Source organism: Cervus canadensis, chromosome 10 (assembly GCF_019320065.1).
Source record: "Cervus canadensis isolate Bull #8, Minnesota chromosome 10, ASM1932006v1, whole genome shotgun sequence".
Taxonomy (NCBI): Eukaryota; Metazoa; Chordata; class Mammalia; order Artiodactyla; family Cervidae; genus Cervus; species Cervus canadensis.
In genome coordinates this window covers 58,699,405-58,723,178 of record NC_057395.1, presented here as the reverse complement: position 1 = coordinate 58,723,178, position 23,774 = coordinate 58,699,405, and the positions used below count along the sequence as shown (strand labels likewise).

The window sequence follows — 23,774 nt, the reverse complement described above, 5'->3', positions numbered from 1 at the left end:
AGATTCTCTGGGGCTTCCCTCGTGGCTCAGACAGTAAAGAATCTGCCTGCAATGCCCGAGACCTACAATTGTGTTCCAATTTGAGTCAAAAGGAGTTGGCTACCTGGAAGCCAATACTTACTGAAGAATCCCAAGGATTCATAGATTTGGAAAAAAGAATTCTAGGTGGCTCACATGGTGAAGAATCCGCCTGCCAGTACCGAAGCCATAAGAGATGTAGCTTCCATCCATGGATCAGGAAGATCCCCTGAAGAAGGAAATGGCAACCTACTCCAGTATTCCTGCCTAGAGAATTCCAAGGACAGAAGAGCCTAGCGGGCTACAGTCCCTGGGATCGCAAAAGAGTCGGACACTACTGAGCAACTAACACACACACACACACACACACACGCAGCTTCTCCAGAGTAGGAAGTCTTTTGGGAACAGGGGTTTATAATTACCCACCCTCTTCCAGAAAGTCTGAGCTATGTTGGGCACCGTCAAATACCTTGGATCTTGGTGAAGGCAAGAGAATTCAGCTTGAGAGTGGACGTGCCATTGGAAATCAGCTGGGTAAGAGTCAGCTGCCGAGGATGGCAGGGAAGCTGGCAGCTGGAGAAAGAAGGAGGGCCTGGGAGGAGAGGTAAAGGACGCTGATGTAGGATCATCATGGCCCCTGGGCCAAGAAATGGTTGGGTGAACTGGGCCTGTGTCTCCAAGCCCCCAAGAGCCTCTGGAAGATAGATGAGACTTGGCTTCCAACAGAAGCAGCATGCCCAGAGTGGTTGGTGCGATTGGACTCAGCTGGCCCACCTTCAGTCTCCTGTCCCCTGACCCTGCAGCTCACATTGTGGCCTCTGACAAGTCGTTGGTTTCATGTTTTAGAAAATGTGGCCGTTGGACTAGGTTGTCATGAAATGCCAGGAGAGAGGGCGGGAGAAAGAATGCAAGACAACAGTGTGAGTTTCTGTGGTCTCCTGGTTTGGATACACAGAAAGACAGAAGCTCTCTCATCTCAGTCTGGGTGGGGCTATCTCCATGGAAAGGGGCTGTGGTCCCAGGCAGACCAGATCACATCTGTACACCCTTTTAGCCTTTGGTCCTTGTGTTCCATGGGTCTTTCAATCTCGTGTCAGCAGAGCATAGCACACACAGGGCAACTTGGGCGAGCTCAGAGATGACCGTCTTTCCCTTACCTTGGGACCCTTGTTGTAGGTTCACAATGGGCAGTCCTCTATCCCTACAGCAAATCCCATGCCATAATGTTTCTTTTAGCAATCATTTTAGGGAGAGATTTATTTATCCTGAAGAACTAGTCTGCTTCCCACTCTCCTCTAACTATAAGAACAAGAAAACTTGGCATAATTTCTCCTTTTGCTTTGGTGGTCAGGAAGCTCAGAGTGGACCCTGAACCTCATTATTGCTACCACGTTTGCATGTGTGGTCAGGCTGGGGTATTCCCTTCTTCCCCAGGCCTCAGTTTCAGTGTATATTTTACTGTGCCATTTGTGAGCTGCCTTAAAGTTGGTGAGATTTCTGTCTCACCCTCAGCTTTCCTTCCATGACCTCTTTACACAAAAAGCTAGCTTTTGTTCTTAATTTATCAAACTTCTCAGTTCAGTCACTCAGTCATGTGCGACTCTTTGCCACCCCATGGACTGCAGCACACCAGGCTTCCCTGTCCATCACCAACTCCCAGAGCTTTCTCAAACTCATGTCCATTGAGTCAGTGATGCCATCCAACCATCTCCTCTGCTGTCCCCTTCTCCTCCTGCCCTCAATCTTTCCCAGCATCAGGGTCTTTTCCAATGAGTCACTTCTTTGCATCAGGTGGCCAAAGTATTGGAGTTTCAGCTTCAGCATCAGTCCTTCCAATGAATATTCAGGACTGATTTTCTTTAGGATTAACTAATTTGATCTCCTTGCAGTCCAAGGGACTCTCAAGAATCTTCTCCAACACCACCATTCAAAAGCATCAATTCTTTGGTGCTCAGCTTTCTTGATAGCTCAACTCTCACATCCATACATGACTACTGGAAAAACCACAGCTTTGACGAGGTGGACCTTTGTTGGCAAAGTAATATCTCTGCTTTTTAATATGCTGTCTAGGTTGGTCATAGCTTTTCTTCCAAGAAGCAAGCATCCTTTAATTTCATGGCTGCAGTCACCATCTGCAGTTATTTTAGAGCCCCGCAAAAATAAAGTCTGTCACTGTTTCCATTGTTTCCCCATCTATTTGCCATGAAATGATGGGACTGGATGCCATGATCTTAGTTTCCTGAATGTTGAGCTTTAAGCCAACTTTTTCACTTTCCTCTTTCACTTTCTTCAAGAGGCTCTTTAGTTCTTCTTCGCTTTCTGCCATAAGAGTGTTGTCATCTGCATACCTGAGGTTATTGATATTTCTCCTGGCAATCTTGATTCCAGCTTGTGTTTCATCTAGCCCAGCATTTCACATGATGTACTCTGCATATAAGTTAAATAAGCAGGGTGACAATATACAGCCTTGACATACTTTTTCCCAATTTGGAACCAGGCTGTTGTTCCATGTCCAGTTCTAACTGTTGCTTCTTGACCAGCATACAGATTTCTCAGGAATTAAGTAAGGTGCTCTGGTATTCCCATCTCTTGAAGAATGTTCCACAGTTTGTTGTGATCCACACAGTCAAAGGCTTTGGCATAGTCAATAAAGATATTTTTCTGGAACTCTCTTGCTTTTTCGATGATCCAGCAGATGTTGGCAATTTGATCTCTGGTTCCTCGGCCTTTTCTAAATCCAGCTTGAACATCTGGAAGTTCATGGTTCATGTACTGTTGAAGGCTGGCTTGAAGAACTTTGAGCATTACTTTGCTAGCATGTGAGATGAGTTCAATTGTGCAATAGTTTGAGCATTATTTGGCATTGCCTTTCTTTGGGTTTGGAATGAAAACTGACCTTTTCCAATCCTGTGGCCACTGCTGAGTTTTCCAAATTTTCTGGCATATTGAGTGCAGCACTTTCACAGCAACATCTTTTAGGATGCTTCTGCCTGGATTCAAATAGGGGTGTGGGGTGGAGGCCACAGTGCAGAAGCTTTGTCACTGGAGCCAGGAGTTGAACTCCCAGCCCAGACTCTATCCCCCACTTGCTGGGCAACTTTAAACAAATTGCATGTTCTTCCTGGGTTTCAGTGTCTCTCTGTAAAATGATGGCTTATGACAAAATCTACCCAGGATTCTAGAATTCTGTGAGGTTGTTAGCCCCTGGAGGTACTTGGGATAAATTTAGGATAGGTGTGGACTCAACTCAATCCAACTCAAGGATTCTGAGAACCAAGGCAGAGATTTGAAAAAAAAAAAAAGAGAGAGAGAGAGAGAGAGAATCCATAGAGTCAGAGGTCCCATCCTGTGAGGCTTTAGAGCTGGAACCTCAGGCAGAGGAGGCAGTGGGGAAAGGAGCCAGGCGATGGCTTGACAGCTCTATCAGCCAGGAAGCCCAGGGAAGCATATGCTGTGTCCAAGGTCACTGGAGGGCCTCCATCTGCCAGGAGCCACTTGCCAGGCATCTGCCCAGCTGGGGTTTGCACCAGGGCCCCTCTGTCCCCCAGGCCTCCCTGTGGCTGTTTGCAGAGGGGCAGCCTTGGCATGCTGGATGGTGGAGGGATAGAAACCAGTGTTGCCCCCTGCTACCCCTCCCCATATAGGAGACCTGGCAGGCATTGCCCTGGAGAGCCAGCCCAGGGCAGTCAGCTGGGCAGAGGGTGCCAGTAATTTCAGAGTCACCCCCTGTGCCTGCTGGGACTTGACATAAAGCAAAGAATAATATCTCTGAAAAAGGAGAGAAGATCCCCTTCAAGGTAGTGATATTCGTAGTAATGGCAAGAAATATTCTGTCTTCTGTTTGTCTAAGCACCTCCTCCATTGCTGCATTCATTGCCTTGGTTGGATCTTAAAGAGACAGGCAAGGTCAGGAGGGTGGCTCCCACTGAACGCATGTGGCAGCTGAGACTCAGACATGTCAAGGGCCCAAGGTCATGACAGTGACCCTGCGATATGGCTTGGGGAGCTGAGGGTCTCTCAGTGCTGGGCTCACAAAGCACTTGGTCTAGAGAGCAGGGTGCAGCCAACAGCTGTTGGAAGAGTTGAACACAATGGTCCTCGCAATGAGGGCTTCTTCTATGCCCACACGGCTGATTCTTGGAGGGACGTGGAGAGACTTATGCTGGTTAGGGAGAAGACATGAAGAATTTCTTTTTGAATAATCATCCTTGCTCTGCTAGCCTCCTGTTTCTGTGATGTCCCACTTTTTTGTCTCAGGAAGTGTATTATTTTATCATCTTTTTATTGAAATATAGTTGATTTATACTATTGTGTTAGTTTCAGCAGTACAGCTTAATGATTCAGTATTTTTTCAAATTATATTCCATTCTAGGTTATTACAAGATAATGGGTATAATTCCCTGTGCTTGACAGCAGGGATTCCCAGCCTCTAAGATCTAATACCTGGTAATCTGAGGCAGAGCTGATGTAATGATAATAGGAACAAAGTGCACAGTAAATGTAATGAGCTCGAGTCATCCCAAAAGCCATCTCCCCACACTGATCCACAGAAAAATTGCCTTCCATGAAACTGGTCTCTGGTGCCAAAAAGGTTGGGGATCACTGCTTTTCAGTATATCCTTGTTACTTATCTATTTTATATACAGTAGTTTGTGTCTGTTAACCCCAGCCTCTAATTTGTCACTTCCCTTTCCCTCTGTCCTCTGGTAACTCCAAGTTTGTGCTCTGTATCTGTGAGTATATTTTGTTTTGTATATAGATTCATTTGTATTATTATTTAGATTGCAGATATCAGTGATATCACATATTTCTCCTGTGTCTGACATTTTACTAAGCATAATATTCTCTAGGTCCATCCACATTGTTGCAAATGGCAACATTTCATTCTTTTTACAGCTGAGTAATATTCGTTTTATGTGTGTGTGTATATATACATATACACCTTCTTAATCTAATCTTCTGTTGATGGGCACTTATGTTGTTTTCATGTCTTGGCTATTGTAAATAGCGCTGCTATTGAACATTAGGGTGCATATGTTTTTTCAAGTTACTGGTTTTTCTGGATATATACCCAGGAGTGGAATTGCTAGATCATATGGTAGTTCTATTTTCAGTTTTTTAAGGAACTTCCACACTGTTTTCCTCAGAGGCTGCCTCATTTTATACTGCCACCAAGAGTATATGAGGCTTCCCTTTTCTCCACCTGCGATGTCCTCCTTTTATGGAAGCATGAAGAGCACAGGATTTGGGGATGTAACCCCACATCTCCCCCACAGTATTTTAGGATCTCCCAGGAAAGTAGAATTTTGCTTTTTCATGCAGCATAGCAATACATGTCCCAGATCTCTTGCGCTATGAGACCTTCATGATGCAGTAGAAATGCAGGCGTTGAGACCTAGACGTCCAGGTGTGACCTTGAGTGATCTCAAAAGCTCTGCAGCTTCAGATTTCCCATGTCTCCATGAATCGGTCTCTACCTGGCTTCCCTCCACAGGGAATTTGTGAGAATCAGATGGAATTGGAGATATTCCAAACCTTCAAGAGGGGCAGCCTTAGTTGCCTGTCTCCTCCAGGCTCTCAGGGGCACCAGGACAGCAGCCGCCCTGGGCCCAGCGGTCTGGAGTCAGGTAGAACAGGAGGGCTGCTTCTGGTCCCTGTCCGGTCTCTGCTTGCTGAGCCATCGTTCCCTTCTGCTTCTTGGACCATGCCTGTCATTTTACACCAGTTCATTTGAAATAAATATTATATAGATTATATATTTTTTATTGATATATAGCTACATACCATAAAATCCACAGTTTTAAATGTACAATACAAAGGATTTTAGCATAGTCACAAAGTTGTATATCTGTCACCGCTTTCTAATTCTAAAACATTTTCATCAATCCCATGCCCACTAGCAGTCATTCCCTACTCCTCCTTCCCCCAGCCCTTGGCAACTGCCAATCTGCTTTCTGTCGCTATGGATTTGCCTGTTCTGGACACTTCATACAAATGGAATCACGGTATGTGTCTTTTGGTGTCTGGCTTCTTTCATTTAGCATAATACTGTCAAGGTTCATCCATGTTGTTGCATATATTAATACTTCATTCCTTTTCTGATTAAATGGTATTCCACCAAATGTGTAAACCTCACTTTTTGTCCATGTATCCTTCGATGGACATTTGATTTCGGTCATTTCCTGCTTCTGGCTGTTGTGAACAGTGCTGCTATGGACATCCCTATGTGAGTTTTTGTTTGAACATCTATATTCTATTCTTTGGGGTAAATACCCACCAGTGGAATTGCTAGGTCATTTGGTAATTCAGTGTTTTACTTGAAGAACTGCCAGCCTGTTTTCCACAGCAGCTGTACCATATTGTTTTACATGCCCACCAGCAACACACAAGGGTTCCAATTTCTCTGCATCCTCACCCCTGTTTATTATTATCTGTGTTTTTGATTATAGCCATCCTAGTGGATATGAAGGAGTATCTCATCACAGAAAATATACATTGTATAGATATTTAACCTGCAAAACCCAAAAAGGTAGTCTTACTTTGGACCTTCCATAGGTAGAACAGATACAAGAGGAGCCTCTCCAGGTGAAATGGGGAAGGAGGCCTCAGCCTACAGCCCCTTGCAGTCCCAGGGGCAAGTTCTCTGGGTGGTTTGAAGACCACTGGGCTCCATGCCCTCCCAGCTCTGGGATCTGAGTGTAACTACCGGAGACTACCCAGCACAGCAGATGCCTCCGCCCTCACTCCCATCCTGCTTGCATTGAGAGCCTTTGCAGCACGTGGTCAAGTTGTGGGTCTGCCCTGAGCTGTGCTGGGGTCGCCACAGTGAGGAGGGGTCCAGTGGCTGCATCTGTGGCTCCAGCTCTGCGGGAAGCCTGTGTAGGAAACAAGGAGCAAGCTGGAGACGTGCTGCCACTGCCTCCCGTTCCATGTCCAGGAGGAAAGGTCCTGGCTTTTGCTGACAGTGTGGAGAAGCGTAGTGGGTGATGAGGTTTTGAAGCCAGGGGAAGTTTACCAAACCCCTTAGCCATGAGCAGCGCTCAGAGCACTAACCTGGAGATCCAGAGAGGGTGGCTGGAACACTCCAGGCCCGTCTTCCACCTGCCACTCCTCTCTGCATTAGCATTCTAGGAGCACCAAGCGCTCTGCAGCTTGACAGGTGGAATGTTCTGCCTTCTGGTGTAGTCTTGGCAGAGAGAGGATTTCACCCAAGTTCTGGTCTGTAGGTTGTGTTGCTTTGCTTTCCACAGCTGTGAGAGGCTTGAGTCATCAGACACAGATTGTTCTGTTCCCTTGGATTTTTGGATAGCTTTCTTCTTTTATTGATGGCTAATTCTTTGGGGGCGGGGGAGGATAATTTATGGTACATACAGGGACTTTCACTTAGCTAGCATATTAGATTAACTCAAGAGCCTGGTTTCTCCCCCATGACTCACTGATTGAGTAAAATTCCATCATGTCTCGCTTTGAAGAAGGCAGCTTCCTAATTTTACAGATGGAGAAACTGAAACCCAGGGGTTCTAGTCATTGAAAGGGAAGAAAGCATCAATTAGAACTCTATTATTTCATTCACAGCCCTAGAATCAGAGAATGTTGGATCCAGAACTGTCTTAGAGACCATCTAATCCAACCGCTTGGTCTATCATACGTGTCTGTTTAATCCATTGTGTTACTAACAGTTGTGTGTTGATTGTGTTTATTTTTATGAAGTTCCCCAGAGGGTGGTGTTCCCTGAGTTTCAACCTAAGCCATGGCATGCTAAGTGGTCGAGAGAATAAGTGACCGGTGAAGTCGCAGGAGGAAAGGCCTGCAGGGCAGACCCTAACACAAAGTGCAATGTATGCATGAGGACAAGGCCGGGCAAGGGCTGTCAGCTGGGCAAACAGCCTTTGCAGACATGGGAGCAAGAACAGGGCTTTCCTCGGGGATCAGCAAGCAGCTGAGAGCTGGTTGGAATCGGTAGAGATGAGAGGGCCTTGAATGCCATGGTCAAGAGTTTTGCCCTAGGCTGTTCTCCCCTTCTGAGATGACCCATAATCTGTCTATGGAGTGTGTTTCTCTCTAAATAAATCCAATTCTTACCTAAAAAGAAAAAAAAAAGATGAGTTACGCCCTACGTTTTACTTAATTTAGGGCCTCTGATAAATTTCTAGGAGCCCCCATGCCCTTTTCTCCATTGTTCCTGGGCTGCTCTGCATTCATTCTCACTAAATCATGTCCAGCTCTTTGTGACCCTATGGACTATAACCCGCCAGGCTCCTCTGTCCATGGGTTATACTGGACAAGAATAATGGAGGCAAGAATACTGGAGTGGGTTGCCATGCCCTCCTCCAGGGTGTCTTCCCAACCCAGAAATTGAATCCACGTCGCCTATGTCTCCTGCTTTGACAGACAGGTTCTTTACCACTAGCACCACCTGGGAAGCCCATGCCCTGAACCAGGCCCTTCTAATTTTTTGATAACCTCCTAACTGGTCTCTCTTCCTTTCCAGCTATAGTCCACAAAGATCCCCTACGCAGGGCTTTCTAAAATGCAAATCTGATCATGTCCATCCCCATTTTAAGGCCCTTCCATGGCTCCCTGTTGCTCACAGGACAAGATTCTGGCTTTTGTGGCACTGTGTGGTCTGGCCCCATCTCCTTCTGCAGCCTCACTCCCACTGTGCCCCTGCCTCCACTAGGCCCCCTAGTTTCCTCAAGCAGCCACACTATTCTATTGAACTACTCACTGCCTTTGCCCAGGCTTCTCCATCCCTCCCATGCACTTTTTCTGCCTGGTGAACTCCTGTTAACCCCTTAAGGCCCAGTGTAAATTTCCTTTTGAAGACGCTTTCCCTGACCTTCCTGAAGACACTATTATGCCTTGAATGTTTCTCTCTCAAAGCTCACATTGCACTGCAGTTACCTACTACCCAAATCCTGGCACTTCCCATTTTTTGTGTGTTCATTGTATGGTGGGCACTGGGCTAAGCCCCGTGCCTGAATTATCCCATCTCATCCCCACAGTAACCATATGAGGAGCTTTCTGTTATACCTACAGATGATGAAGCTGAGGCTCAGAGAAGTGGCATGACTTGCCCAAGGCAGGCAGCTAGAGGGTGACAGAGCTGGGATTTGAGCCCAGATCTCTTAGACTATTTCTGACTCTTTCCATCTCCCAAGCTCCCATTGTTGGGTGTGTGAGGGACTGATGAAAGGGGTGGATCCAACAGGGTTGCCAAGGTGTGGGCAGGATGGGGAAATGGGCCTGGGCTTACCCTGGGGTGGAGGTGAGGGGCGACTGTCAGCCCAGCTCCCCACGTTTAGGGGTTTCCTTTCCACCTTCCATTCCAATGGCCACCTGGGGATAGGCTTGTGGGACTACAGGCCAAGCAGTTGGCATGGCAACAAACACCATGGCAACTTACCTCCTCTCTGGGGCTCAGAGGGGAGGGAGGACCTGAGAGAGCACAGGTGCTCACCAACACTTCTGGGCTGGATCCTGGGGAGGTGACTCCCTTTGGGCCTGGGTATCTTCTGCCCTCCCAGAGGGACTCCAGCCTGCAAGGTCTCATCCCAGCAGGGGAAATGCCACTTCCACCTCTGTCCCGGATGAATGGCTGTCTTTGGCCTCCCAGGAGACTGTCGGCTCCATCCAGGTACAAATGCCATCCCCTTGCCCCGCCTTTCCCCAGGCCAGAGAGGAAGGAAGAGGGAGCAAGAGAGGAGGGAGGTGTGGGATTGGTTGCCAAGCAAGGTAGGAATGGGGACAAAGCCCTCATTGTACAAGGCCACACGCAGCTCCAAGGCAAAGCAGGCCTGGTGCCTGCCTCCCAGGACTGGAGCCTAGAGCTCCACCCAGGCTTTGCGAGCTCCTTAGCAACACTCACCAGAGCTAGCTTGGAAGAGTGAGGCCTGGCCTCAGCTCTGAGTCCTGCCTCTGCTGAAAGTCCTCCTGAAGGCACAGCATCCTCCCAAAAGCCATAAGTGATGATGGGAGGATGGCCGGTAAAGCCAGGCTGACTGGGGCTAGAAGCCAGGGTCTGTTGGACGTGCAGCTGTGTGACCTTGAACCCAAATGTGATAACAGATCCTGCCTCAAAGGATTTTTACTTGGAATAATGGGCCAAGTCACATAATAGCACTCAGCATGGTCACCTGGTAGCAGGCAGAAGAGTTTCGTCAATGACAGATGATCAAGGGTGAGATGAATTGGAGCATGGCATTGACATATATACATTCCCATAAGATAGCTAGTGGGAAGCTGCCGTATAGCCCAAGGAGCTCAGCTCCATGCTCTGTGACAACCTAGAGGGGTAGATTGAGGGGTGGGGGGATGGGAGGGAGGCTCAAAAGGGAGGAGATATGTATGTGCATATAGCTGATTCACTTTGCTATATGGCAAAAACTAACCCAATATTGTAAAGCCATTATCCTCCAATTAAAAAAAAAAAAGACAGGTGATCCTTGAAGCCCTTGTCCACCCATGAGTAAGGACAATCAGCCTCTCCCCCATGCTCCTGGTTGAGGCCCTCCTGTGCCTAGGAGGTATTAAGACGTTGGTGGCCTTCCTGGCAAGTATGGAGGAGCACCCCTGTCCCCCCAGCCCCTGTCCCACGGTTCCTCCTCTGAGGGCCAGCCCTGCAGTTCCAGGAGGCCCTGCCTGGGTGGTTGGGGCATGGCGGGTGGAATGCATTGCCAAGCCAGGTCGAGCAGCTCAGGTAACAGGTAGGGTGCCGGCGGCTCCCGTACCTGGCACCTGACACCTCTGGGCAGACAATGCTGGCTGTGTCCAGGCCCTCCAGGGAACAGACCGTGTCTGTGTCCCAGCCAGGAAACAGGCCACCTGAGCAGCACCTTTGTTTGCTCAGGAGGCAGCCTTGCCACTGGCCAGGGCAGCCGGGATCCTCAGAGGCCCTGACGTGGGAAGGGGTGGTGCCCTGGGCAGGGGATCCAGGCTCCGTGATCCAGCCCCTCAGCATCTGGTGTTGGCCTGGCTGAGGTGTTGGTCCTGCCACACTGGGGCAGGGACTCGGGCAGTCCCTTCCCTCTCAGATCCCTCATCTGAAAAGGGACTAATCACAGCACTTCCTCATAGGGTTGTTGGGAGGAGTCGATGGCGTAATGTACGTAAGGTGGTTGGCACGGGGTTTTGGCGTGGTGTAGGGCTTGGCAACCGCTTCTCTCCCAGCATGAAGGAAGGTCCAGTGCACGGTGTCCTCGGCCAAGTCCTGTAACCCAGGCGACTGTCCTTAGTCCCTGCTCTGAGTGTGGAAGGAGGGGACTAGGGTCTCTGGAGCTGGCACAGAACTAGCATGTTGGCTGCAAAGAGTCCAGGCCCACCCCCTGCCCTGGCCTTCAGGAGCTCTGGGCTAAAGCCCAGCGCAGGCCTCCTCCCACAACAGCCAACACCAGCCCAGCATGGGGCCTCTCCCTCCCTTAAACATCTGTAAAGTTGCCCTCGGAACCCAAACCCCTACCCAGGAAAGGGCCCTAGGGATCCCCGGACAGGAGCCCAGGTCTGAGTCTCCCTACCCACTTGTCAAGAGGGCCAAGAATGGATCTCTGCAGGCATGGTCACTTCCTACTGGGTCCAGCCTACAGTGATGCTCTGAATGGGTCGGGGGGGGGGGTGTCTTCTTCTCCCATCTGTCTCCTTCCTCATTTGCTTTGAGCCTGTACCCTGAGTTCCTCATGCATCCGAAAATGAGCATGCGCATTTGCATGGATGGGCAAAGGCATGCCTGTGTGTAGCATGTGGGCAGTGGGGGCAGGGCGGGCACGGGCTGAATGTCCTGCTCAGGCCCCCTGAGCATGTTCCCTGAGCTCTGTGCGGCACGCCTTGGAATGGCAGGGATGCGGTACCTTTTCATGTTCATGTGTATCCATATGTCTTTCTACACGTGTGCTGGTGTGTTGGTCTGTCTTGTCTCCCCTATAGACGGGAAGCCCTGAGCCTCGCACCAACAGGCCCTCTGGGAAGGTGACGTCGAGACTAGCCCAGCCTAATCTGGGCTTCCTGGTGATGCTCCAGGAGTCCTCCAGCCTGCAGTCCCCTCCAAGGAGGAGGGTGGATTGACCAGCACAGGGGTGGGGGGTCTGAGAGTCAGGGGTCTGGGGGCCCTGGCTCACAGCCGGACTCGGTGCTGAGCTGAGCCAATCAGGAGGCCCTGCCCCAGTGTCCGTGTGACCTGGGGGGAGGCCTCTGCTCTTCTGGGGCACCATCCACTCATCTGAGGACACGGGGCTGGACTGATGATTTCTGGCTGTCTTGAGGCTCTGACGATCATGATTTTAAGTTGGGTGGTGGGACCCTGCTAAATTCACTGGTGGAGGCAGTTGTGGGCAGAACCTGGCCTGCCAGCCCCCCATCTGGTCCCGGGTGTCCTGCTGAAGGGTGAGAGGAGAAGCCATGCCGGGCAGTGGCCCCAGCGAGAGGATGACGTGGCCGGGCCCGGCCCTCCCCACGGCCCCCCCAACCCGCCCTCTCTCCTCAGCCCCGGGGACACCGCCCATCCCGCCCCTCACCCGGACCCGCAGCCTCATGGCCATGTCCCTGCCAGGCAGTAGACGGGCCTCTGGTGGATCCCGCAGGTGAGTCTCCCCCTTGCCCAGAGCCTTGGCCTCTGAAAGTGGGGGGAGGGGGTCTCTGCCTCCACTCCACCATCTACTTGTCTTGGAGCAAGTCATTGCCCCCACTTTTCTCGTCTTTAAAATGAGCTTGCTGACGCTTGCCTCAGGAACTATTTAAGGGCTCAGATGACACCGTGGATAGAAAAGTTCTCTGAAGACTTAAACCATTGGATCTCTCCCATCATTAATATTGTTGTTCCATCCTCATAAAGACATCATGTAGCCTTCCACCCAGGCTCACCTGGCCTCCCCGTATGCCCCTCCTCCTGCCCCTATGCCTGCCTGCCCATTCCTCTCCACCTCCGTCTCAGTTCATGCAGGGCCCTTTCCTTCTGGGCTTGGGGGACCCTGGACATTGAGGACCCTCGGTAGGGGTAGCTGGGCCCCACCCTTGGCCCATAGCCCTGCTCAGCCTCCACCTCTGCCCTGGGGAGCCAGGAGGACCTGCCTCCTCCTGGTTTTCCATCTTGATTTGCACTGTCTGTTCTGTCACCCCTGTCTGTTCTGTCCCCCCCACCCTCCCCTCTCCTTCTCTCCCCGGCGGTGACCCCAAAGTGGGGGCCCTCTGGGCCGCAGCGGCCTGGCGGTGTTCGCCCAGTGTCCGCAGCTGCCCACCATCCAGAACGAGCACCTGCCTCTTCTCCCTGCCCCCAGGCGCACCTCTCCGCCCGTGAGTGTGCGGGATGCCTACGGTACCTCTTCTCTCAGTAGCAGCAGCAACTCGGGCTCCTGCAAGGGCAGTGACAGCAGCCCCACGCCCAGGTAACCGGCCCCTCCCTCCCGCCTCCCAGCCCGCGGGGAACCTGAACGCCTTGGGGCCTGGGGGGTGTGGGTGTTCTAACCATCCCCAGCTCCCTGGCTGTGTGACCTTGAGCAGGTCCCTTCTCTCTGAGCCTCAGTTTCCCATCTGTAACATGAATATGATCATACCCAGCTGCACGTAACCAAAGACATTGGCTGAGACAAACTAGGGGTGATGCTTTCAGAACAAGGGGCCAGAGGTGGGCGACTCCCCAAAGTGTCGAGGACCCCACCTCCACCATCCTTGGTGTACAGCTGGCTCCGACACCTTCAGGCATCAGGTCCACGTTCAGGGAAGAAGCAGGCAGGAGGCCAACCCTCCCTCCCCCTACGCCAGGCTCATATTTTCTGAGACAGGACATGTTCCCCAGTAAATTTTGTCTACACTGTGCTGGTGGGTGCAGGTGTGACTGACTGGCTGCAGGGCCACCCAAGCAAAATGGGAGTTCTGTCAGGGAAAAGGCAGGAAGCTGTGAGTTGAGGAGGTCAGGCCGTGGTCTGCTGGTGGGACTGGGGTGCTCTCTGCCCCTGGGTGAAAGCCTTGGCCCTCCCGCCTCCTCTGGGTGGGAATTCTTTCTCCTTGGCACTGGTGGGACCTGGGTGTGCTCACCACACACACACGTCTGCACAACCCCATGCAGGGGAATGTGGCTGCTGGGAGTGGTGTGTATCCAGCCTGCCTCCACCTCAGGGTACAGCTATGAACAGGTCGATGCTCATAGCACATCTGGGCTCGCATGTGCCTCTAGAGCATGAGTGGGCATGTGTAGATGGGAAGGATCCACCTGCATTTGTGGGAACAAGTTCATGAGCTGGTGTCCTAGAATAGTTGACCCTGGTCCAACAAGGGGGTTGGGGCACTGACCCCTTGTGCAGTTGAAAATCCACATATAACATTTGGCTGCCCCAAAACATAACTGCCTACTGTTGAGCAGAAGCCTTTATGACATAATCAGTTGACTGGCACATATTTGGTGTGTTATATGTACTATCAACAATATGCTTACAATACAGTAAACTAGAGAAAACAAAATGTTACGAAAATGATAAGCACAAGAAAATATGTTTACAGCACTGTATTTATTGACACGTTATGTTTACATTGTTTCTAAGATGAATCATCTGTCAGTACAGCAATATTGTCTTATATGACACAAAGTGCTATAGGAATTATATGTATCACTAAGACTAGACATCAAAAATGAAAAGATCATGTGAAAAAGAAATTCATATTTACTTACAAGTATAATGATGCATGTATTGATAACAATACACATTGATAACAAAGAAGCAGCAATACGATTGCTTCACGGTAGCCCAGCCTATCTAATGAATGAATCATTATCAAAATTTTATGGCATACAGTATTACAGTCATATTCATAATATAGTATGAGAAACGTTGTTACATTTTTCTAAAAACCACTTACAGTGATAACAGGCTGATATGCAGTTTCTCCAATTACAAGAGAAAGGCATACTGTAGGGTAATGTGATCCTCTGAAAGCACAGTTGTAGAACAGTAAGAAAACTTACACACTATTAATTTTATATTTACTATCACCCACCTTACGCCAGGGAAAGGACAGGCTACCACTTCGGTACCTGCCTTACACAGAATGAACGCTTAGGAGACGGTGATGACAACAACACAGAGCCAGCTCATATGGTTCTTGCGGTACAGTTATTAGATTTCCACACCGAGTCACTCACATATATCACAGATAAGTCCTTACCCACCAGGCAGGCCCCGGGATAATTACAAGGAGAGGGAGGCTTCTCCCTGCCTCAGCCTTATTCTCTGGGATGGGAGACTCAGCCCTGGGCTGCAGCGCTGGGATTGGGTTGACAGAGATGGCACTGCCCTGGGTGGTACCAGGCTTGTCCACACGCTCTGTGACGTATCTCCCCACCCCGAGCTACAGGAGCCCTGACCTCCCCACCTCGACGCTATGCCCTCCCCTCAGAAGAACCTTAATAAAACCCACCTTCCAGAAGGGCCGGGTGTTCTCGTGCCCACAGGGGCACAGGGGAAGGCCTGGCCTGCAAGGCGCTGGAGGAGGGGAGGGGGTACCGGGCACCAGGATGGGTGGACTGGGCTCCAGGGTGAGTGGGCGGGGGCACCGGGGTGAGGGGGCGGGGCACAGGGATGGGCAGGCGGGGCTCCAGGGTGAGTGGGCGGGGCACCGGCATGGTCAGGCGGGGCTCCCTCGCTCCTGGAGGCACAGCGCATCGCCAGGCCCTTCCTCCCTCCCCGCTGACGAGCGCCCCCTGGCAGGCGCTCCATGAAGTACACGCTGTGCAGTGACAACCATGGCATCAAGCCCCCCACCCCGGAGCAGTACTTGACGCCCCTGCAGCAGAAGGAGGTGTGCATCCGGCACCTGAAGGCCCGGCTTAAGGACACGCAGGACCGGCTCCAGGACCGGTGAGCGGAAGGCCAGGGCCCGCGGCATCTCTGGGAGGAAGGAGTGGCTGGGGGCTCCATTCTCCCGCAAAACCCCATCCGTCCCTTCCCTCCCTCAGCTGCTCCTAGAAGCTTCAGGTGGCTGCTTAGGGCCAAGCCGAAAGCGGTTTCCCCGGCCTCCCCGCCTCCCTTCTCACTCCAAGGCAGTGCTCTCTCGGTCGGAGCCTGGCAGCCCCTTTTGGCCACTTCTCGTGCCCTGGCTCCTTTCTACCTGAGGAGTAGGAGCCCAGGGCATTCTTCCTGGCTGACCTGCCCCTGGGGTGGGGGGGGCGGGGTGGGGGAGAAACAACCTGTTAACCCTCCTTGGCCTCCTCCCAGGGGGTCACCAGGGGCTCCTGACCCATCGTTCAGGCCCAGGTGCCTTCTTCCTCATCCATTGTGAGAAACCTTTCTCTGAGCGCCCACCCAGCCCAGGGGTCTCCCAGGAGACCCCATGAGCTTGTCTGAGCTCATTCTCCAGACCCGAGGGCCAGTCCTGACCCTCCCAGCCTTCACCTTTCCAGGCAGACAGCTTCATCTTTATGATGGAAGCTGCAGGGCTGCCCTCTGACCTCTGCATCATCTACCCATCTTCTCCAAACTGTGTGGATTCAGATACACAGCTAACTCTGAGCTGGACAAGGTGCCAGGCAGGGCACTGGGAGTCAGGGCACCATGACTATGCCTTCCTTCATCTTTTCTTTTTTTAATATAACAATTTTATTGAGATATAATTCACATACTATACAATTCACTTATCTAAAGTAAACAATTCAGTGGTTTTTTAGTATATTCACAGAATGGTGCAACCATCAAGAGTATCTAATTCTAGAATGTTTTCATCACTCCAGACAGAAACCCTGTTCCCAGTTGCAATCATGCCCCCATTTCTCCCCAAGAACCCCATCCTTGGTAGCCAGTAATCTTTCTCCCTCTGTGAATGTGTCTATTATATATATAAAATAAGTAAATAAGACTACATCTTTCTTGACCAGAGCTCTGCCAAGTAACCCATTCAGTATGTATTTGTTGTGGTTTAGAACTTGAGGTCACAGGTGGCATTCTGTGGGCCTCCTTGTCTGTAGAGCCGGAATTTCTATTTCCCGTTTTCTTCTCAGTGATGCCCTGGGCCTGCTTGGCCATTTGCTCCGATGTCCTCAGGGAGCAGACAGCCCATTTCCCTGCTGCCTTTCCAGGACTGCCCTGTGGCTCAGAGCAGGCGACCTGCCCTGTGTGGTTTGGGCAGGATGCCCTGCTGTGGACGTGCCTGCCCTCGGCTCCCTGGCCTCTCCACCCATGACTGGTGCAGTAACTGTGGCCGTTCTCTACTTGCTGTCTTGTCGCCCTCCACACACACTGCGAACAGTGATGTTCTCATTCCTGCAGTAGCCTGCCTGCTCCTCAAAGACGGCTTTTCACGCTGTGCTTTCATACACTGTATCCCCACTTCCAAGATGCACTTTCCCCCCATCTCACTTCCTTGGCAAACTTATCCGTCAAGACCCAGTTCAAACATAACGTCCTGCAGCCCACCTGAGATGGAGGCAGGGCTGGGAAGCCGCAGCTCTGGGGTCCTGCCAGCTCCAAGGAGGAGAGGGTCCAGCCCAGCTGATCATGCCCAGTCCCTTCTTCCAAACTCACCCTTCCTCCCAGGGCTCAGCGTCAGTGAGCAGGGTTACCCTAGAGTGAACCCTCCACCCCAAGGCAGGAGGAGTGGACAGTCTCCCCCACACCTGTAGGGGCTCTGAGCCCCTCCGAGTTCCCGCTGCCACCGCACCTCCGTTGCCGAGCTGTGCCCTGCTGGGCAGCCCTTCCCCTCTGTTCCCTTCCAGTTGATACCATTGCTGATCTTGTGGCCCCTGCAGCACCCCAGGCCCAGGCCTTTCAGTGTTTTGCAGAGTGAGATTCCTAGGCCCATTTCCTGAATTTCTAATCCTCCTTTGAAAAGTGCACGATGCTGGATCTGGGTTGGTCCCTCTGCTGGCCTTATAAACCCCAAAGTGATGGACATGCCATTTGGATTTTATTTATGTGAATGGAGGGTTTGGGCTGAGTGGCTGCATGCAGGCCAGGTTCAGTTCCATGAAAGATTTTCCTTTCTTACTGCTTTTGGCCCATCCTGATGAGTTTCACCCTGGCTTTACCCCTGGACTAGATAGCATCATTTCCTACTTCACCTCCCTCCCCTGCATTGCCCCTCAGATTCATCTAAGCCTTAGGGATTTTAAAAGCCTGAGAGTTTCTGGCCAAGACTCTTCTGACAGTCTGTGTTGCCTGCTCTTGCCTCTTCTCTTGGGAGGAGTTCTGTGCCTTTTTCAGCAAATCTTCTGGGCCTCTCCTCTCAACACTACTTATAAGAAGGACACATCCAGCACAGATAAAAGACAGCCACTCTGTTCTCCTTACTCTCCTTGGACTCATCCACCACTTCTCACCCCTCCCCTGGAGGGAAGATGTAACATTATCAACTACATTCGCGGCAGTAATTTCTCTCATAAAAACAAAGTGGTTTGTCACCCTCTCCCCGCAGTTGCTGGCCAAATAACCCTCCACTGAAAATTTCCACCACCGGCTTTTGTAGGAAGTCACATCCTCTGGGCAGAGATTTTAGGTTTCATCTTTGTTGTTTTATGTTAAGAGTTTTAAATGGATGTGTTAAGTTTTTATAGCAATTGCATTTTTAAACCGAGGTCTTCATCATCAACTCTTTTCTTTGGGTAGTGGATGTCAAAGTGGACAGTCGTCTGCATTTCGGCTCTGGGGTGGGTGGGAATGCGACAGTGGCTTCTTGTCCCCAAGGAGGAGGCTCCTCTGTCCTGACCCCTCACCCCTCTCCCACCCCCACTGCTTCTCCAGTGGAATAAAGAGGATGAGGAAGGAGACATCGAGCCGTTCCTTTGTTTTTAGTGCTTTTGTCCTTGGGGACAACCCCCTCCTTGCCTGTCCTCAGTGGAGTGACCGGCCAGGTGATGAGCGCAGGTGTCTCGTCCGCTCACAGGGACACGGAGATAGATGACCTGAAGACGCAGCTGTCTCGCATGCAGGAGGACTGGATTGAAGAGGAGTGTCACCGCGTGGAGGCCCAGCTGGCCCTGAAGGAGGCCCGCAAGGAGATCAAGCAGCTCAAGCAGGTCATCGACACCGTCAAGAATAACCTGATCGACAAGGACAAGGGGCTGCAGAAGTACTTTGTGGACATCAACATCCAGAACAAGAAGCTGGAGACGCTACTGCACAGCATGGAAGTGGCCCAGAACGGCTTGGCCAAGGAGGACGGCACGGCCGAGTCGGCTGGTGGCTCCCCGGCCCGCTCTCTCACCCGCAGCTCCACCTACACCAAGCTGAGCGACCCCGCTGTCTGCGGCGACCGCCCGCCCGGGGACCACCCTGGCGCCTCAGCCGAGGATGGGGTCGACAGCGGCTTCGTGGCCAACGATGACACCCTGAGCCGGACGGAGGCGTTGGAGGCCAGCAGCCTGCTGTCGTCAGGGGTGGACTGCGGCCCCGAGGAGCCCTCATCTCTACACAGCTCCTTCAGCCTGGGGCCCCGCTTCCCCGCCAGCAACACCTACGAGAAGCTGCTGTGTGGCACGGAGGCCGGCGTGCAGGCCAGCTGCATGCAGGAGCGCGCCATCCAGACGGACTTCATGCCATCCCAGCCTGACCTGGACACCATCCTGGAGAAAGTGACCCAGGCCCAGGTCTGCGGGATGGTCCCCGAGTCAGGGGACAGGCGCCCAGAGCCGGATCCCCACCCCCCGGGGCCCAGAGACCCCAACTCTGCAGTGGTGGTGACGGTGGGGGACGAGCTGGAGGCCCCGGAGCCCATCATCTGGGGGCCCACCCCACACCGCCCTGGTGCCCACCCAAACCCCAGCCCGTCGGTGAGCGTGGCGTGCCCTGTGGAAGAGGAGGAGGAGGCAGCCACGGCCGAGAAGGAGCCCAAGAGCTACTGGAGCCGCCACTATATCGTGGATCTGCTGGCCGTGGTGGTGCCCGCCGTGCCCACGGTGGCCTGGCTCTGCCGCTCCCAGCGGCGCCAGGGCCAGCCCATTTACAACATCAGCTCCCTGCTGCGGGGCTGCTGCACCGTGGCCTTGCACTCCATCCGCAGGATCAGCTGCCGCTCGCTGAGCCATCAGGGCCCGAGTGCTGCTGGCACAACCGCCGGAGGCAGCTCCCAGCTCTGAGGAGGGCCGGCCCGGGCAGGAGCTCCCACGGCCCAACTACCGATTGTAGGGGTGCCGCCCTCCCTCTCACACCTTCCCCTGGGGCATCATCTTATTTCTTTAGTTTGGGGTTTGGAGGTGGCTTTTTCAGGATGATAACCGTGTCAGAGGCTGGGAGTGAAGGTTGGGGAAAGGTGTCCGAAAACTGCAGCAGGAGAGAAGGGAAGAGAGACCACCGGCCGGGAGGCCCGCTGATCAGACACACTGCAGAGAGAGAAAATGGCGAGGCCCCCACCCCAGCCCCCCTGCCCACCCAGCCCCCCACACAGGGCAGTCGCTGCTCAGGAAGTCTCCCGTGTGATGATCTGGGGAGGCCAGCCTTGACTTGTCAGCCCGGCCTCCCCATCCCCCGCCCGCAGGTCCTGTCTGTTTCCCTGCGTACCCCAGGCCTTGTCTCCCAAGCCACCCCTTGCCCTCAGCCCAGGCTTCTGGGCCAGTATTATCTCCTCAGATGGTGGCAGCTGTGACCCAAAGTACAGGCAGGGGACTGGGACTCGGAACAGGTCTGGAACCACTCGGCGTGCGCTGAGCTCCAGCCTCTTCAGACTGCTCCCCACTTGGGATTTGGGAGCGCAGTCAGGCCACGGGCTGGAGGAAAGATGGTGATGGGCAAGAGGTGGCAGAGGGCAGTGTGGGTCCCCTGTCTGTCTGTTCATCTCAGATCTTCCCCACCTCACTTTTCCTCTTGGCGTTTCTGAGGGTGTCAGGTCATTCTTCTATGAGAGTCAGACTGGCCTGAGCCCCAGCTCCCATCTGGAGACTCTGCCAGCACAAGAGGAGATGGGGCTGGCAGCTCAAGGGGGCTCCTCCAGTCTCTGAGACAAGGCCCTGCAGCCTGGGAGGCGGGGCTGGGCTCAGCAACCCCAGCTGGTTTGACTCCAGCCCCTGGAGCTTGCCTGAGTTTCTCCGGGGACCTTAGGACCAACTTCTTCTTTGCACTATGTTCATTTTGGGGCTTGGTTCTCATGCACCCCAGGATCTCCCCTGAGGTGGCTGCCTGCTTTCTAGGATGAGGGTTCCCAAATCTTACACCTATCTGCCTCTGGAGGAATATCCAGCAGGATGAATGGCAAGATGAGGTGCTGAAGCCGTGATGTCCGTCCAGGCCAAAGCAGGGTGCCCTGGAATGTCTCCTAGGTTGGAGTGGAGAAGGGCTCCCAGCCCAAGCCCAGTCAACCTGGGAAGGTTCACTGGCCCCCCCCTCCTTCCCTAGGACCATGTCTGGGTCCCCCAGCAAAGCTGCTGACACTTTATTAACATTCTTATTTTACAGAGTAAACCCATTCCTCTTCCCCTTCAGGGCGTATACCTGTCTGCTCACCCCACCTGCTCTTCAGAGTTATGCCCTACATTGGAGCAGGGGTGGGGAGCATTGGTGGGACTCTGTGTCTTACCCACCCCTCTGGCCTAGGGGGGCACTCTGGTTCCGTCAAGGTTGCTTGCCCACCCCCACTGTTTCAGCAGCTGTCCCCTGACTCGTGGACTATGCCCTTCCTCTCTGTGCCCTCCGCTGGTGCGGGGGATGCCTGCATGCCCTGGGGGGGCAGCCAGCCTCACCCCCAGGTCGGGGGGGGAGCCCCTCAGCCACGTGCTTCGTGCCTCCGAAGCCCCCCGTCCTCACTCCAGGCCTCAGACCTGCCATCCTTTGTGGAGCTCCCCCCGATCCCAGCCAAGCCAAACCTGAACTCTGGGGGCAGGGCTGGGCTGCCCCACAGGACCCTGGGGTCATGACGCGGAGGGGCAGTGGACAGCCCCAATCCAAAGCCAAGCCAAGACTGGCCGTGGACCCCGCCTCATGCCGTGTACTCACGGAGCTGCGCAATGTCTCCTTAGAAATAGTCAAAAGCTTTGCCGAGAAAATAAAGGTATGACTATATTTGACAACATAAAATCTATATATTTTTCAGCCCTGGAATCTAGTCGAGCTGCGTAGCCCCTCTGCTCCTGTCTGCGTCTTGCTGTCTGTGGCCTTCCTACTGTGTCTTGTGTTTCGGTGGACGTGGTCAGGGCCGGGGCCATGGTCCACGCTGTCCCTAATTCTGAACAAGCCCCTCGGGAAGAGTGTGATTCAGGTCTGTGGACAAGGGGAGAGGACCTGGTGCCACCCTCTACTCTTGCTCTGGCTGAGACCTGCCTGCCTGGTCAGAGGGGCCCCAGCCCACTCCAGGTCCTCTCTTTTGTGGGGTCTGGTGGGACCTTCTACAGGCTTTGTCTCTTGTCAATGGAGGAGGCGAACCTTCGGCCCAGGCCCGGGACAGGTGCTGGGACTGTGTCAGCCGGGCTCCAGCTCGTGCCTGTGTGCGTGTGTGTGTGTTCAGGATCCCGCATCTATGCAAAAGGGGCAGAGCTGCCTGGGCGGCTCTGGCGGTGAGAGGCAGCAGTCCGCCGGCTCAGGCTCCAAGCCCAGACTGCAGGGCCCAGAATGTGGGGCTGGAGGCAAAGCCAGGGCCCCGGAGCCTCCCGCTGAGTGCTCAGCCTCCAAGGCTCCCCTTTTCCTTCCTGCTTAATACCTCCTCCTGTTGGGCTGTGACCGTCTCTCCTGCCCTCCGCTTCTAGAGCAGAGATCTCTGGGGTCTCCCCTCTCCCCAGCCTCTGGCTGGAGCTGATTAGATCCTGAGCAACACTGTTCTCAGGAATCACCTTCTGGAACTGCCGGTCCCTTGGACCCCCGCTGCCAGAAGTGGCTTCCCCTCAGTTGTGGGGTCCAGGCCAGAGTTGGCCCTGCTGCTCCTCTGGTCCAGACTCAAGCAGGAATCAGAGTCCGGGGCAGGACTCTGCTCAGAGAGCTGGCCTCAAGTGAAGTTTATTCCAAATATCTCCCAAGGGGGTAACTTAGCTTTTCAATGAACACCATTCCCAGTTGCCAGTAGCACCGGGGTACCTGGCAGCACCTTGGGGGGGCGGGGGGCAGCGCAGGAGGCAAGTGACAAGGTTCTGGGGTAAAGGCCTACGGAGGGGCCTCTGCCCAGTGAACTCATGACCCCTCTGTGACCTAGGGGTCAGTACAAACAACTCATAGTGCACTGTTATATTCAGCCATGCCCTTGACAGAGAATTCAGGGGACACAGGAAGGGGGTGGGAGGTGGGGAGGGGTCTTCACTTTTGTCTCCTTTGTCCTTTTGATCTGACAGAGTTGTACCTACAGCAGAACAGCTCTGGATTAAAGCATGAAAACACAACCAGATCCATAGCCTGTTTTCTTTATATTGTGTCTTTTGGGGCAGTGAGGGGGATGAAGGGGGCTCACGCTGTCCCTACCCGCATGGGAGTCAAAACTCACACCCTGGAAAGAGCTGAGTGGGCAGAGATCTTTCCTGAGGTAGAGGGAACCTGAGAGCTGCAAGCTGGCTCAGCTCTACCATGCATCTGACCCCTCCTGGGGGTCACTTGGCACCCCCTGGGTGTCAGCCCCATTGGGCCCTGAGAGTGCACCCATTTCATCCTCTCCAGCACCCCTGAAGTGATTCTCACACCTACAGATGCAGAAGCCAGCTGGAGTCACTGAGCAGGGGGTGCTCTAAAGCCAGTGTCCCCTTCCAGAGCCCACACTATCCCCACCACCCCCCACCACTACTGAGTCATCCCTGCTTCACACCGACAGGCGGCATATGACGGCGGCAAGTCATGTTCCCAGAGGCAACACATAGAAAAGGGATCGGTCTCACCACT

At 53.0% G+C, this 23,774-nt stretch overlaps 1 protein-coding gene across 10 annotated transcripts in view; it reads left to right on the top strand.

Annotated features, from left to right (window-relative positions):
• Positions 1-21,990, top strand: part of SNPH (syntaphilin) — a 43,007-nt gene extending 21,017 nt beyond the window's left edge. The window contains exons 1-6 of one of the 10 annotated variants that reach the window (XM_043479617.1): positions 9,577-9,655; positions 11,095-11,122; positions 11,938-12,590; positions 13,284-13,391; positions 15,708-15,857; positions 18,874-21,990. In XM_043479617.1, the coding sequence (XP_043335552.1) occupies positions 12,409-12,590; positions 13,284-13,391; positions 15,708-15,857; positions 18,874-20,065 (1,632 nt within the window). In that variant the 5' untranslated portion in view covers positions 9,577-9,655; positions 11,095-11,122; positions 11,938-12,408 and the 3' untranslated portion in view covers positions 20,066-21,990. Of the gene's footprint in view, positions 1-6,004; positions 6,024-9,576; positions 9,656-11,094; positions 11,123-11,937; positions 12,591-13,184; positions 13,392-15,707; positions 15,858-18,873 lie in introns of those variants that run through there. The other 9 variants (XM_043479620.1, XM_043479622.1, XM_043479619.1 and 6 more) reach the window with 9 other exon arrangements.
• Positions 21,991-23,774: the final 1,784 nt, after the last annotated feature.